Here is a 17,381-nt window from a genome sequence, read left to right as displayed (position 1 = left end):
TATTTGAAAAAGCAACCTATAAATGATTAAACAATTAAGATTAAGAGATTATGTTCTGCAAGTCCCTTTTAGCTGATTCAAGTGAAAAATTGACATCATAAAAAATCTAACGGGCAGAGGGGCAGAGTGAGTTGGTAAGTGGTGGGCTTGTAGTTTGTTTTTTCTTCTGGATGTTGAAAGCTGGCTCAGCACAAATGTCAAGAAGAGGATGTTAATGAAGATAGAGAATTCTCCAGCAACCCAGAAATTAGATTCAGCAGATTATCTTTCTGGGCCTGAACCGTGCTTCCCCTCTCCTTTTCAAGGAGCGGAATCCACACATGCTAAGATATGGAAACAACGAACCCCAAATACACATTTTCTTCGGCTTTCAAGGGGTGGAGGGAATGTGGTTTGAGTATGCATGCACATTAGAGCAGGCATCCCCAACCTGCAGCCCTCCAGATGTTTTGGCCTACAACTCCCATGATCCCTAGCTAACAGAACCAGTGGTCAGGGATGATGGGAATTGTAGTCCAAAACATCTGGAAGGCCGAAGGTTGGAGATGCCCGCATTAGAGACTTGCATCCAGTCGAAATGTGAGAGAGGGACTTGGAGCATATGCTTCTTTACTCAGAAGTAAGTCTCAGCTTACTCTCTGGAAAGTGTGCATCGAATTAGAGCCTTAAACTGAGCTTTTGCATCTTTGTGATGTCCTGCTGTTTAAGTTACAGGGAACCAGGCAGAGGGCCTTCTTGGTAGTGGCGCCCTCCCTGTGGAGCGCCCTCCCACCAGATGTCAAAGAGAACAACAACTACCAGACTTTTAGAAGACATCTGAAGGCAGCCCTGTTTAGGGAAGCTTTTAATGTTTGATGTATTACAGTATTTTAATATTTTTTGGGAAGCTGCCAGATGGGCGGGGTATAAATAAATTATTATTATTATTATTATTATTATTATTATTATTATTATTATTAGTTCCATCCTCATCTCTGTATTGCTTCTGCTGTTTTCAAATGTGAGAGAGACACCTCGGAAAGCCTAGATCAGGATGAGGAACCTGTTGATGGACCTCAAAGACCAACAGGGGCACCAACTTGAACAAAATATGGAGGGGGCAGGTAGGCCCCACCCCACATAATCAACCACATGACATGGTACATGCAGGTCATTTGAATGGCAACTCTTTTGGGGGCACCCTCTCAAATATTTTATTGGGGAGGGAGCAAAGACCCCTCGGCCCCTAGGAGTTGGATCCTATGAAGGCCATCACCTGACCATGCTGGATGGGGCTGATGAGAGTTCAACAGCATATAGAGGCACCTTAAAGACCAACTAAGTCAGTTCTTGGTATGAGCTTTCGTGTGCATGCACACTTCTTCAGATACACTGAAACAGAAGTTTCCAGACCCTTCTATATAGTGAGAAGGTGGGGAGGGGTATTACTCAGAAGGGTGGTGGGAATGGGTGATTGGCAGATAGCTGTGATGAGCCTGTTGACGACTCTTAACGACTGCAATAGGTCTTACAGGAAGAAGCAAGGGGTGAAAAGGTGAAAAATGGCTTTGTCATGTATAATGAGATAAGAATCCAAGGTCTTTGTTCAGACCAGGTTTCTCAATGGTTTTAAGTTTGGTGATAAGTTGTAATTCAGCAGCTTCTCTTTCCAGTCTATTTCTGAAATTCCTTTGTAGTAAAACAGCTACTTTGAGATCTTGTTTAGAATGTCCTGAGAGATTGAAGTGTTCTCCTACTGGTTTCTCTGTCTTGTGATTCCTGATGTCCGATTTATGTCCATTTATTCTTTGGCGTAAGGTCTATCTCATTATACATGACAAAGCCATTTTTCACCTTTTCACCCCTCGCTTCTTCCTGTAAGACCTATTGCAGTCGTTAAGAGTCGTCAACAGGCTCATCACAGCTATCTGCCAATCACCCATTCCCACCACCCTTCTGAGTAATACCCCTCCCCACCTTCTCACTATATAGAAGGGTCTGGAAACTTCTGTTTCAGTGTATCTGAAGAAGTGTGCATGCACACCAAAACTCATACCAAGAACTGACTTAGTTGGTCTTTAAGGTGCTACTGGAAGGAATTTTTTTTGTTTTGACTATGGCAGACCAACACGGCTACCTATCTGTAACCAGCATATAGAGGGCCACATATTCCCCATCCTGTGTCTGGATTCAAACTCAGAGCAGGCCCTGGAAGACGTTATGGGGGGATGGCTGACTCTCTCCACGCAAGCACTTCCAGCGGTGAGGTTCTGTTGCAGATCCCACTTATTAAGGATACTAGAGTGGGGCTGGGGAACTTTGGCCCTCCCAATGTTGCTGGATTCCCACCAGCCCTGGCCATCATGGCCAAGGCTGATGGGAGTTGTAATCCAACAACATCCCCCACCCCTGTACTAAAAGAATACAGTGGTACCTTGGTTCTTAAGCTTAATCCGTTCCGGAAGTCCGTTCCAAAACCAAAGCATTCCAAAACCAAGGCATGCTTTCCCATAGAAAGTAGTGCAAAATGGATTAATCCATTCCAGACTTTTTAAAACAGCAATTTAACATGAATTTTGCTATCTAACGAGACCATTGATCCATAAAATGAAAGCAGTAAACAATGCACTGCAGTCACACAATCAGTCAATCGGTAGCAGAACTGGGTTCCACACAGTCACAAAAACAAAAGAACCACAAGAACGCAAAATAAATAGCAAAATCAGACAGACCTTGGCGTAACACTCAAAACGAAAGCGTGGCACTCAAAACTGAAGTGTGGCACTCAAAATGGAAGCATAACACTCAAAACAGAGCATGTTCAGCTTCCAAAAAATATTCGCAAACCGGAACACTTACTTCTGGGTTTGCAGTATTTGGGTTCCAAGTTGTCTGAGTACCAAGGCGTTTGAGAACCAAGGAACCACTGTAGTCTGATGCTAAGCAAAGATGACTCTGAGAAATCTGCTAGTTTGGAGAAGTACACCATCTGCTCAAAGCCCCTTTGAGAAGAAGTGGGGGAGAATTATAATGAGGAAAGAAACTTCACCTTTCTCTCTCGAATAAGCAACATGTGGATTTCACAAGCTAAATATGATACTGGAGTCAAAAGAAGCTACATCACCATGGGAATCCCCACTCACCCGCCTTGATACCTGGGATTTCTTGATGCAGGATGCAAAAGACTGAACCTGCACTTTGACATGCAAGCCATATGCTCTGCTATAGAGGCAAGCTCTCTCTGTTCCTGCCTGTCACTTCAGGGATCTTTCTGAGGCTGATCTATCTAGCCTCAGGGCTTGTTATTAATATTGTCATCTAACCCCCCCCCCCAGAGGAAAGAAGTGTTTCGTCTCCACAGGGGTTCACAGTGCAATGCTTCAGCTTAAGAACACCAGCAAACAATGATCATTTCCCTCTTTTTTTCTCTCTCCCCACCAAGCCTTCTTTCAAAGGCAATGTTAAACGAGGGAGGCTTGCTCAGGAGTGAGTTGCAAATAAAAAGACGTAGGATTCCAGTGCAAAAACCTGTGCCAAATGGGATAGTAGGTACTGAATAGCCCAAACAAGACGTGAAAGTATTTTTGTATGCCACAACAGCTGCTAGGATTTTACTAGCCAGAAAATGGAAAACACAAGAATTATCAACGGTAGAAGAATTGGCAGATGAAGATGATGGAATTTATGGAGCTGGCTGATCTCACCGGGAGAATCCGCCACCAGAAAGAAGAGGACTACCAAGAAGACTGGAAGAAATTTAAAGACTATTTGAACAAATATTCTAATATTAAAGAAATGTAACCACTTGAAAGAACCAATCAGGCCTAGGATTAAATTATATTTAAATATATAAATAAGAAAATGTACTATAAGAAAGGTAAAGAAACTGGAATACAGCTGTAATATTTTTATTTTATGAAATAATGATATTGGAAACTGCTACATTCAAATTAAGAGGAAATTCAGATGGAGGAGATTAGAGGAAGTCAACTAAAATGTTTATGAAAATGGATTTCAATTAATTGAGTTTCTTTTTTTCTGTTTAGGTATGTTAAGTTTGTTATTCTTTTTTCTTCTTTTAAATTTCTCTATTGTGTTGTTGCATATTTTATTCTTTGTTATGTTTATTGAAAATTAATAAATATTATTGTCCAAAAAAAACTCAAAAAACAAATGAGAAATTGGTCAGGGGCTTCTGCAGGGCAGCTTGAACCACTCTTTCAGCGCAAACCTACTATTGCCAAGGTCACCCAGTATCAAACTAGATGTGATGATATCCAGATCTTTGGGTGAATGCAGCTGTTGGCTCAAAGAAAACTTAGATGATTTGCCTTAAGCAAAGCATTTCTTTAAAATAAAAAGGGGAGAAGGGGCAGGGGAACTGGGGTGTGATGCAAAACATGTGAGGCTCAGGAATGGGGACCTAACTGAGATCCTAGGCTGCATGCACACCACACCTTGAAGGCACCTTTCCATCCCTAAATAATCCTGGGAGTTGTGGTTTGCAACAGGTGCTGGGAATTAATAGCACTCTGCAGGGTAAGTGGCAGAATTCTTTGGGAGAAGCCAGGTGATTTAAATGTCCAGTATGTACATGGCCTTATTTATTGGAGGTGCCAGGAACCGGACCTGGGGCGTTAGGGCCAAACTACATCTTACACCAAGAAACCCGTGTTTAATTCCTCATTTTTATTTCCCTAAATGTGGAGGTGAGGCTGTTGCAAATTTAATCCTCCAGGTAGTGTGAGCTAGGGACATACAGTGGTACCTCAGGTTAAGAACTTAATTCGTTCTGGAGGTCCGTTCTTAACCTGAAACTGTTCTTAACCTGAGGTACCACTTTAGCTAATGGGGCCTCCCGCTGCTGCTGCGCCGCCGGAGCCCGATTTCTGTTCTCATCCTGAAGCAAAGTTCTTAACCCGAGGTACTATTTCTGGGTTAGCGGAGTCTGTAACCTGAAGCGTCTGTAACCCAAGGTATCACTGTATAAATTTGTTTCCTCTGTTTCTACTTTCCCAATTTAAATTCACCCCGCATCCCTGCTTTTTTGCTCCGTGGTGGGAAAATACAGGTGTGATACACGGGGACCTATATTTTCTCCCCTGTGGACCAAAGTAGAAGCTTGAGTGGGGCAATTTAGATTGGGGAAAACAGCAGGGAGGCAAATAGTTAAATGCCCCCCCCCAGCCCTCACGCTGCTTCCCCATTATACCAGCAGCACACAGGCACACACGCTCTGTTGTATCAAAGTCAGGATCTCCTGGAGAAACTTCTTGCTGGCCCCTTCTACACTCAAAGCATGTCCTCTGCGGCTGAGCTACAACCCCTCCCCCTACATCCAATCCCAGGGACCAGTTTGTATGCCATGAAGCTTTCCCCCAGCCCTTCTTCTCCCTCCTGGAAATCCACGATAGTTTTGCAATGGATTTTCCCTGCAAGTGGGGTTATTGCTGCTCAGCTATTTCCTATATTTACAGTGAGATTAATGAATCCTTTATTAAAGCCCCTGCTATTGAGATTGAACTTTATTCACGGCAAACTGGGCGGCGTGTAAAGCTATGCATAGTTTTAATTAGTCCATTTCCCTCAGAGGCCTTCGGCTTGAGGTTTGGGGAAAGAATCTGAGTGGCTGTCAATAAATTAAACCATTACATGAATGCAGCAATAGTCCCTTCTCTTTATTCACTGCTGAAAGCTCTATATATAGGACACCTAGAAACTAGTGATTCATCAAAGAGTCCATTATTCTGCGGGAGCTTAGGCTTTTCTGTTTCTCAGTGGGATTCCTGTTTCTTTGAGGCTGAGTTCAAGGCATAAATTCAACAGATGAAGATGGGGTTCCAGTTCCCTGAAAAACAGAATATAACTCCCATTCCTAAGCTCCCATAAACCCCTTTGTGTACCTATTGGGTTTCCCAATAGGAGATTAGGGGAATCTGCCAGTATACTGGTGACCATTGAAGGACTTTCTCCATCTACAGCAGCCATGGGGAACCCTGTGACCCTCCAGAGGTTGCTGGACTTCAACAGCCCTGTCTTTGGTCTTTCAAATTTCAGCATACCCTGTGCGAGGCCAAAATTCAGCACACCAGCCTGCCTCTCACCTTCGGTTCTGCTCAATTCACTATGTCATAGTTGCATAGCCCTGTGGCTCCCACTAGGCTCGACGCCCAGTGTGGCAGAACTGGTCACACTGCCCTAAATCGACCTCTGACTCCAACTATAATTATATGATTCTAATATCCAATAATAATAATAATTATTATTTATATCCTGCCCTCCCCAGCCAAAGCCAGGCTCAGAGTGGCTAACAACAGTAAAAATAGCACAGTTTACACAAAATCACAGTCAATTAATTGAAATACATTCTAAAATCAATTCATTCTTGTCAGGACTGCCGCTAGGTCCCAGCTCACAGAGGACCAACGCCCAGTGGATATTATATACAAAAGTCTTTATTGAAGTTTAGTTTCCATTTCCAAGCTCTGGGCGCGCAGGCCCACGTCTTAACGCTAGACCGGCTAAGTCCCCTCTGACTCACTGCTCCACCCACACCAGTTTAAGATTCTAGCCCGGCTCCACCTCTTGTGCTGCTCTTTCCTGCGTTGGGTCCTTCTGCCCTCTGGGGTTCCCTCCTTCCTGGACTCCTCTGACGCGGAGCCTCCTGAGTCTTGCCCCTCCCTCCGGCGGGCTTTAGGACCTGGCTCCCTTCCCGGGCTCCCCGCTGTGCCGCGCTCCTGTACATTTGAACTTGGCGCACGCGCCCAGCCGGTGACTTTCCTTCTGACCGTTTCCCCGCTTCCTGATGTGGGTGTTGCCAAACCTGACTCCTCTCCTCCCTCTGGTGGTGAGGACACTGGTCCCGACTCCTGGGACTCCCCCTCCCCACTGCGCTCTGGTGGAGACGCTGGCCCTGATCTCCAGCTGCTGCTCAGGGACTCCCCGCTGGCCCCTCCCTCTTGAGGTTTCTCCCTTGGAATCTCCCTTGCTCTGGCCACCGGCGCTCCCTTCTGTGAGTCCTCCGATTCGCTAGAGAGGCTTGTGGAATAACTCTGGCCACTGTCACTGCCTGCGCCCCCCTCGTACTCCTCCTCCTCACTCTCCATTTGCTCCCCCTCCTGTGTCTCTCCTTCTGAACCCCTGACAATTCTAAAATCAATTCATTCTAAAATCAATTCATTCTAAAATCAATTCATTCTAAAATCAATTCAGAATCAAATTAATGCCAACCATTGGGCTAGAGTTCTATGAGGTTTACAGAAGGAGGGGGTCTGGTGGAACAGCTCTGCCTTGAAGTCCCTGCAGAAATATGTCAAGTCCCGCAAGGCCCTAGTCTCTTGTGACAGAGCATTCCACCAGATCGGGGCCACAGCCGAAAAAGCCCTGGCTCTGGTCGAGGCCAGCCTAACTTCCTTATGGCCCAGGATCTCCAAGATGTTTTTATTTGAAGACCATAAGGTCCTCCTTGGGACATACCAGGAGAAGCGGTCCTGTAGGTACAAGGGTCCTAGGCCATATAGGGCTTTATGAAACACCCGTTACTCAAGCTTTATGTGGGTTAAGTTTCAGGTTGAGCTCCTAGGCAACATCATGCCAAAAGTTTCCCCTTTCTTCAAAACTGGAGGCAGCATCCCTGGCTAGTTCATTTATTTGGCTATATTTATTAAAACATTTATTGGCAGTTCTTCAGTCACCACTCAGAGAGCATCTTACAAAAGAGGGAAAGAAATAAAAACACAATAAGACGTAACAGGCAAATTTGGCAGACACTTAACAAGTCCTGCGTAAATGAACACACATCAAATGGCCTAGAGCAGTGATGGCCAAACTCGGCCCTCCAGCTGTTTTGGGACTACGATTCCCATCCCTGACCACTGGTCCTGTTAGCTAGGGATGATGGGAGTTGTAGTCCCAAAACAGCTGGAGGGCCAAGTTTGGCCATCACTGGTAGGCAAATGAAAATAAAACCACTGACTTTTTTCTCTCTTAAAAGTGAAAACAGATGATGTCAGGCAAACTTTTCTGGGGACAGACGTCCATGAAAGGGTTGTTGTTGTCATTTAGTCGTGTCCGACTCTTCGTGACCCCATTGGACCAGAGCACGCCAGGCACTCCTGTCTTCCACTGCCTCCCGCAGTTTGATCAAACTCATGCTGGTAGCTTCACAAACACTGTCCAACCATCTCGTCCTCTGTCATCCCCTTCTCCTTGTGCCCTCCATCTTTCCCAACATCAGGGTCTTTTCCAGGGAGTCTTCTCTTCTCATGAGGTGGCCAAACTATTGGAGCCTCAGCTTCGTGATCTGTCCTTCCAGTGAGTACTGATTTCCTTAAGAATGGAGAGGTTTGATCTTCTTGTAGTCCATGGGACTCTCAAGAGTCTCCTCCAGCACCATAATTCAAAAGCATCAATTCTTCGGCGATCAGCCTTCTTTATGGTCCAGCTCACTGGACCATAAAGAAGGCTGATCGCCTGAAAATGCCCCATCTCTATTTACGATGGCTACGCAGACACCATAAATTTAAAGCACAGTTGATCCCATCCACTCCTCAAAACCCTGGGGGCTATAGTTCACTTTTCACAGGGCTATAATTCCCAACACCCTCAAACTACAGTTCTCAAGATTCTTGGGAGGAGCTTTAAATGTGCCTTGAATTTCTACCACCCACTTTCCTTTACATGTTGGATGAAGTGAGGTATCTGAGGTGGCACTTAATGGTCTGACAGATTCAGGCACGGGGAGGGGGGGATATGTGATTCAGGATTCCTGGGTCCTAAGCTTTTAAAGCCAGCACTTTGTATTGTGCTTGAAAATGGACACACACACACACACCAGCTCACACACACAAGACTGTACATATTTCAAAATTTGCAGCACTGGATCTAAAACCTGCTGGAAATGTAAAGAAAAAGATGGTACATTTTATCATATGTGGTGGAAATGCAAAAGGGTTAGAAATTACTGGGAAATGATACATAATGAATTGAAAAAAATGTTTAAAAAGACTTGTGTTAAGAAGGCAGAAGCATTCCTCCTAGGAATTTTAGATCAAGATTTTAAAAAATAAAATTGGAAATTATTTATGTATGCAACAACAGTGGCAAGAATTATATTGGCACAAGCTTGGAAGACAGAAGTAATACCAACGAAAGAACAATGGCAAGGGAAACTTATGGAATATGCAGAACTGGCAAAATTAACAGACAAAATACATGAAAAGGATAACAAAGACTTTAAAAGAGAATGGGAACCACATATGAAGAAACAACATAAAGAATTGGACTCACTGGCAGGGTTTGAATAAACAAACACAATTGTATATAACAAAAAGTAAGATTATATGTATTGGGAAAATTTTGGGAAACAACACGCAGGGTGAGTAATATGGAAATAAAACAAAATGGGAATATGAGAGAAGTCCGGGGGAGGTGGGGGGAAATATGGAAAATTGTTAGAGAAATATTGTTATAGGATGTATACATGGGGAAACCAATAAAAATATTTAAAAAATAAATAAATTTGCAGCACTGGGCGGGGGGGGGGGGACAGACTCTACATGGCCTGGTGAATCCAAAGATACATTTGAAACATCAAACACACACGCAGAGAAGCTAAAGGCCTCTTTCATCCAACACACAAAAGCAATTCCAGACGAAGAAAGTATCAAATGGAATTAGAAGCGCTTGCTAATTCACCCTCTGTTCTTCCCCGAGTACCAAATGCTTCCCGACACTCAACTTGATGATGCTGAAGCCTTTTGTGCTGTCAGATGTAGGCGCTGCCAGAGGAGCCAGCTAATTTTAGACGACCCCAAGAGCTGGTTGGCTGGGCTTGTGCCTTTTGATGGGAATTTTCGGCGGCAGCAAATTGCTCTTGTGGATCTGAAGTGTGCATGGCACAGGATGCCAAAATGTTGCACAGAATATATCTTGAAGTGAAATAACAATAATTTTTAAATGTCCTCCTACACATGTGTCTAATGAAGAAGTAAAAGCTTGCAGTGCTCGAAGTCCTGTTCTTCAGTAGCTCCTGCCATGGCTTGTGAGGCCATCACAGATAAGGCCCTGCTCCTTGCAGACATTATTCTAACCATCTCAGACTATTGAGTTCAAAGCAGCGTGTCATTCGATGATCACATTGTGGTGGGGAAGAGAAGGGTTCTGATGGAACAAGTCTTCCCCAAAGGTCTTCTGGACCAAGGGGCTTTATAAGCAAAAGCCCATCGCTTTGAATTGTGCTCAGAAACTAATCAGGAGCTAGTATAATTCCTTCACCACAGCTGTTTCATGCTCCCATCAAGTCCCTTGCATCTTTAACTGGATAATGGTACACACGCCCAGCTTTCTCCCACAGCTGAGCATCTGAAACTTCTCATAAACGTGATCTGCAAAGGAGGCAATTATATCCTTGTCAGCTGCAAAAACCAGCCATCATATGTTGCCATTTTAAAAAAAGTTTTTATTGGGTTTTTAAAAACTAGTTCCCCAAGTAGATTTCTCCCAGCCACAGACCTAATCATCTCATCAGAGTCTGAAGTCTAGAGGTATATTTTTCTTTCTCTCTTTTAAAGTACAAATTGCTTCCTCCATGGTAGAGGGGGGGACCTAAATAGGTGGAGTCTTGGAGGGACTGTACAAATTGCCATCTGAGTATCTGATGTATGCTCTGTGCTGTCTGCTGAGAGAAGTAAATTTGCTTCTTCATATGCCCCCCTCCTTGCGTATTTGTCAATAAGCACATATTACAAAGGCAGAGACATCAACTTGCTGACAAAGGACCATATAGTTAAACCTATGGTTTTCCCAGTAGTGATGTACGGAAGTGAGAGCTGGACCACAAAGAAGGCTGATCACCGAAGAATTGATGCTTTTGAATTCTGGTGCTGGAGGAGACTCTTGAGAGCCCCATGGACTGCAAGAAGATCAAACCTACCCATTCTTAAGAAAATCAGCCCTGAGTGCTCACTGGAAGGACAGATCCTGAAGCTGAGGCTCCAAGACTTTGGCCACCTCATGAGAAGAGAAGACTCCCTGGAAAAGACTCTGCTGTTGGGAAAGATGGAGGGCACAAGGAGAAGGGGACGACAGAGGACGAGATGGTTGGACACTGCTCTCGAAGCTACCAGCATGAGTTTGACCAAACTGTGGGAGGCAGTGGAAGACAGGACTGCCTGGCATGCTCTGGTCCATGGGGTCACAAAGAGTCGGACACGACTAAACAACTAAACAACAACAACACAAAGGCCCCACAACTCTTCAGAACCCCTTCCTCCAAAAGGAAAATGAACATGGCAGTGCCTGTTAATTAGGTCCTTTCTGGGCTTATATTTTGGGTTCTGGGGAGCCTGTGTGGAAGAAGAAGGTCTTATCGTACAAAAACACAGGGCCTACAAAAGAAGGGTGATTCCTGTAAAGCCATTAACTCAAGAGCCTACCAAAGCCTAACTGCACCACAGGTGTGTTTTAGAGCAGCCCAGGTGAGCCATCAGTGAAGCCTGGATGAGCTGAGAGCACACCCTAAAACATCACCCAGAATCCCTTGTAGTGGATTCCCAGGTTCCCTGGTGCAGAGAGCTAGAAAATCAGTGGCTTAAGGCTTCTGTCCCAGGAACTCAGCCCAGTGTGTCTTCCAAGAAAACATCCTTAGCCCTGGGCTGCTATAATATTCCTCCCCGCCTCCACTTTGTATTCAAATTTCTGCTGACAAAGAGCTGAGGACAGCACAAAATACACTGGGCTTAATCTTTACTTTTGCCATAAATCGTGCTTATTGCTCGCTGCCTTCCTGTCATTGTTGGCTGCAAGTTGCCTGTGCTGGACTGGCTGGAGGTGGCATGATCCCAGACATGGGGCCAAAACTCCATACTATGGGTGGATTTACTATATATCTGTGTATCTCCTTTCCGCAGGGAGACGTAAGTGGGAGTGGCCTATTTTGATCCTCACCACAACCCAGTGAGGCAGGTTAGCCTGAGAGACAGTGAGAGACCCAAGGCCACACCAGGTGGAGCAGGCATAGCTCAGTTGGTAGCACACGAGACTCTTGATCTCAGGGTCGTGGGTTTGAGCCCTGCATTGGGCCAAAGTTTCCTGCATTGCAGGGGGTTGGACAAGATGATCATTGTGGTCCCTTCTTACTCTACAATTCTATGAAACCCGGGGGTTCCTTGCCCATATGCAGCATTATTAGGGAGCGCCATAACTCAGTGGCAGAGCATCAGTTCTGGCATCTCCAGGTAAGGCTTGGAGAGAGCTTTGACTAAAATCCTGGAGAGACACCACCAATCAGTGGGTCCCCAGATGTTGTTGGACTACAACTCCCATCATCCCTGAGTGCTGGCCTTGCTAGCTAGGGGTGATGGGAGTTGTAGTTCAGCAACATCTGGGGACCCACAGGTTGAGAAAGTCTGGTTTAGACAGCACCGAGGAAGATAGACCAGTGGTCCGACTCAGGACAACACAGCTTCCTGTGTTCCTGCGTACGCGTATAAATCTACACATTCCAACTTTAGAAGTCGTGCCGTCTAAGCAAGACAGAACCTTGCCAAAAGATGCAAAAACCAGCTTTTAAACTCCTAAATGCAATGCCTAGGAGCTGAGCCAAAGTTGGCCAAAGTCATCTCAGCTTCTTATTTGCGAGAATCATCTTGCATCTCTGATACTTAGAAAGCACACATGAGTCTGCAACCTTTTTTCCCCTCTGTCATTTTCCAGCTCCGCCACAGTTAAAATACACCTTCTTCATTCACATTCTGGACCTTGTGTTCCCCTCTACACACACACACACACACACACACACTTGCATTTGACAGTTTACTGGAAGTCAAGTCACTTTCTAGTTCAAGTGCAATTTCCTTTGGGGAATCAACAGAGGATGCAGACTTTACACCAGGAACCTCTTCCTAGACTAACAAGTGCCCTGGCTCCTTTCTCCGCCCCCCCCCCCGCCCGCCTGCCCCCCGCCCCCCGCCCCCCGCCACCACAGCAGGATGATTTCAATCCTCCAGAGAAGCAGACGGGAAATATCCCTGCTTGGGGAAAAGCTACAGATATCCCCAGCATGTGCTGCGGATGTCAAGAGGGTGCAATTAAACTCCAGTCAACTGACAGCTAACGCACTGATGTGTCAAGTGGAAGTCAGTTCTGCTCTTGCGTTGGAGAACCACAGGTGGGTCCATCTCCTCCACAACCACCACCACCCTTCTTTTTACCCCACTCAGAAGGCAGGCTGGCTAGCACTTGGAGGAGTGGGGGTGGCTGGGATGACCGAGGAGCCCAGATCTAGCCAAAGGACCCATTGAGGCATTTTAAAGAACCAAGGAAGCACAAATGCAACAAGGATATCATCAGATTTTTTTAGCTTGCACCTGCACCCTACAAAACCCCCTGGCGCTTACCTCGAACATGGGGGAGTGTCCCTTGCCCGGCAATGTGCAGCCCAGAAGCACCGCGAGAAACTTTGCCATATACAAACGGAGAGGAAGGGTTTTCGCCCAGAGATCTTGTTGACACAGGTAGAATATCCTTTGAAGGCGTAGCAGCAGCGGAGGCGGCAGAGAAAGAGAGGTGCTTCCTTAGAGCCAAGCCCTGGCCATTCCTTCCAGGAGAGAGAGAGTCTTGTTTACCCAAGCTCATCCTTCCCCACCATTGTGCCAAGGAGATGGTGCGATGGTGCGGAGGGTCCCCTCCTGACTCGCCCAGGTCTGAAGCGGCCTTAATTTGCGAGAGGTAAGGCAGGAATTGGACAGATCCGCGGCAAAAGAGGGGACCAGAGCTGTGTGATGCTTGCTTCCAGCCTTTCCCAGCAAATGTCACTATTACTACAGTGAAAAGGGGGAAGGGCCCCGCAAGGGGGAGGCAAGAGGGACAACGTTTGCAGCGCATGAAACGGCTGGGAGGGGAAAAGAAAAAGGCATCGCCTTCTGCATCCCTGGGTGGTTTTAGAGGAAAGGGGGAGCGCAGGATCGGAGCTGCGCCAAACTGTCTGTTCGCAACAAGAGCCGAAAAGGGGTCAGGAGGCTAGCAAAGGAACCGGTTTCAGATCTAAAGCTGGATCTTTGCGCATCAATTTCCAGGCTGGCTAGGGGTGTGCAAGCCAGATCGTTTCTGGTCCCAGAGCAATGTATGTAGATTGGGCACCTCTGCCGCAATTGCACACACACTCAAATTTGTGTTCTCTTTTCCAAGTGGGATGAAGATTCCCTTCACTCAAAAAAAAAAAAAAAGGCTGGGGCCAAGCACAAGTAATAATAATAATAATAAAATGTCAGTGGAACTTTTCCCCATAACATTATTAGAAAGGGCTTCATCGGTTGAATTTCTGCCTGCCACACAGCTGTTAAGACCCCTGCTGATCCCCAGCGCCAATGCTAAACCATGTAAAAGAACTCAAGTTACAGATACAGGTAGGTAGCCGTGTTGGTCTGCTGTAGTCGAAACAAAATCTAGGACTTGCCGATCAGAAGGTCGCAGTTCGAATCCCCACGACAGGGTGAGCTCCCGTTGCTCGGTCCCTGCTCCTGCCAACCTAGCAGTTTGAAAGCACGTCAAAGTGCAAGTAGATAAATAGGTACCGCTCCAGCGGGAAGGTAAACGGCGTTTCCGTGCACTGCTCTGGTTTGCCAGAAGCGGCTTAGTCATGCTGGCCACATGACCTGGAAGCCGTACGCCGGCTCCCTCGGCCAATAAAGCGAGATGGACGCCACAACCCCAGAGTCGGCCACGACTGGACCTAATGGTCAGGGGTCCCTTTACCTCTACCTTAAGTTTGTTATTGGTATGAGCTCATACCAATAACAAACTTCATTGGTCTCTAAGGTGCTACTGGAAGGGATTTTTTAATTTTGTTTCAAGTTACAGAGATGGTGAGCCAGTTAGCGCAGACCTTTCAACAGTTGCTCCAAGTCTGGCAATGCTATGCTCTACGCTTGGAGCAGGACCTGACATATCATTTCAGATGGGAAGCGGCTGGGTTGTCGGAAGAGATATAGGATTTGCAGCAACCGGGCTCCACTCTTGGATAAAGTCAAGGTAAAATTGTTTAAAAGCAAACAGCAGTGTGTTCCAAACACAAACGCTGTGGTTATTTATTATTTATTCCTCATAAAATAAGTGCAGCAATGCAATCAGCACAGGTCAAACCACCACTTTTTCCTCTCCAAAGGGAGTTGAGCCTGTGACTTGACGTTTAAGTGTTTATACCAGCAACAACAGAGAGTAAAAGCAGCCAGAGCCCCATATGCAGTCGGTCGTAATGGCTTCCAAAAGGGGGGAGAATCTTGCCTTTTTGCTTTGCAAGAATTCTAGCAACCCAGAAGTGTGGCATAAATTGCCCTGTTGTCTGTTGATCCCTTTCCCTTGCTCAGCCTTGGTTTCTGTACACACACGACACAGCAGAAGTGGGGAAATTGTGGCCCTACACTTGTGGCCCACCAGCCGCAACCAGCATGGCCAATGGGCAGGGATCATGCCAGTTGCAGTCTAGAGAGCATTGCAGAGGGCTGGACTAGATGACCCTTGAAGTCCCTTCCAACTATGCAATTCTTCTATTCTATTATTCTAGGTTCCCCACTCCTGGTAGATGAGGCCAGCCCAAGACTTTTTTTCTGCTGTGTGTGAAGGATGAAGTGGGGCCTTCCCTATTCCATATACAGAAGATGACAGGATTGGCAGCTGACCCTTAATAATATTAATATTATATACCATATATATATATATATATATATATGCAGGTTTTGGTGTCCTCGGGTGTCTTCCCGTGTAAAAGTTGGGGTGTCTAGGCGACGTTTCGACGAGGTCTCACTCGTCATCTTCAGGCTGGTGCTTTCGGCTTCTTGTTACTGGAACAGAGCGGGATCTCAATGTTTGAGTTCCTATAAATACTGTAGAGGGGGTGTGGTGTCTAGCCTCCAATGTTCTGGGCAGAGAGGAAGTTCCCAGGCTAGTGTGCCTTTTCTTCTTTTGTTCCTTAATTACTTGAGAGATACCTTGAGTGATTTCTTGAGTGATATCCTGAGTACCACTTAGGTGGGTCATTAGGTGTGGATTAGTTGCTAAAGTCTTTGTGTCTTGACCTCTTGAACTTTGTGAAGAGTTTTCCTGAGAAGATGGCTGTATTACACTTAGTTGTGCTTTGGCTTGGCTTCGTGTATAGGGGCGAGCTGTGGTTTTGTGGCTTGTGTCAGCCAGATCTGTGTAGGGATTGCAGGGGGGTGCAGCATCCGGAGGTGCCACCATGGATTGGCTACTGGATGGTGTCAGTAATTCATCTGTGGAGAGGGTCTGGGTTTGGGTCTGGTGTGGTTGATTGGTGTTGGCGTTCTGTGTGCCTCTGGATCTGGTGTCAGTTTTTGTGGGGAGGGCTAATTTCCAGATGTCTGGCAAGCGGGATGTGTCGTCACGCTGCAATCCCTACACAGATCTGGCTGACACAAGCCACAAAACCACAGCTCGCCCCTATACACGAAGCCAAGCCAAAGCACAACTAAGTGCAATACAGCCATCTTCTCAGGAAAACTCTTCACAAAGTTCAAGAGGTCAAGACACAAAGACTTTAGCAACTAATCCACACCTAATGACCCACCTAAGTGGTACTCAGGATATCACTCAAGAAATCACTCAAGGTATCTCTCAAGTAATTAAGGAACAAAAGAAGAAAAGGCACACTAGCCTGGGAACTTCCTCTCTGCCCAGAACATTGGAGGCTAGACACCACACCCCCTCTACAGTATTTATAGGAACTCAAACATTGAGATCCCGCTCTGTTCCAGTAACAAGAAGCCGAAAGCACCAGCCTGAAGATGACGAGTGAGACCTCGTCGAAACGTCGCCTAGACACCCCAACTTTTACACGGGAAGACACCCGAGGACACCAAAACCTGCATTCCTGTACCCGTGAAAATCTACGAAAGCATATATATATATATATATATATAATATTCTGTTTTACAATTTAAAATACTCATTTTTACATCCTTAAGATATCCATGACTTCCCTTCTTTTTCCCTGGTTCATAAATCCCTGTATATTTTACAGAAACTATACCATTCAGTATTCCATTATTACATCCATCAAAACTTATTTACGCTGCTGAATTTATCTTACTGCTGCCAGCGTTTTCAGTGTTTTCAGGGTGGAAAACAGGAACAGCTGGTATGCGGGAAAAGAGGGAGATCCCCGCTGCGCCTGCGTTAAATAGGGCAGGCCACGCCCCCAGAGCCAGCCGATTGGCTGGCCAGGGGGTGACGCGCCCGGGGATTCCCCCAATCACGCGGGGGGGCTGGGCACCAGCCGCTGGGTGCGTGGTGGGGCTGTGACCCCCGCAATCCCACCTCCTCTGCAGGGTCGAAGTGGCTTTGCCAGGTGTTAGATTAGATGGGCCTTGGGGTGCCTTCTGTGAGTC

At 46.1% G+C, this 17,381-nt stretch overlaps 1 protein-coding gene across 1 annotated transcript in view; it reads right to left on the bottom strand.

The window, feature by feature from the left end:
* Positions 1-13,497, bottom strand: part of RASGEF1B (RasGEF domain family member 1B) — a 249,594-nt gene extending 236,097 nt beyond the window's left edge. Inside the window, exon 1 of the mRNA XM_083756618.1 lies at positions 13,377-13,497. Within this exon, the coding sequence (XP_083612744.1) occupies positions 13,377-13,445 (69 nt within the window). The 5' untranslated portion in view covers positions 13,446-13,497. The remainder of the gene's footprint in view (positions 1-13,376) is intronic.
* Between the last annotated feature and the right edge of the window lie 3,884 nt (positions 13,498-17,381).

Source organism: Podarcis gaigeae, assembly GCF_964106915.1.
Source record: "Podarcis gaigeae genome assembly, chromosome: 9".
In the NCBI taxonomy this organism is placed as follows: Eukaryota; Metazoa; Chordata; class Lepidosauria; order Squamata; family Lacertidae; genus Podarcis; species Podarcis gaigeae.
The sequence above is the reverse complement of the archived record's forward strand: the minus strand, read 5'-3'. Positions and strand labels throughout refer to the sequence as shown.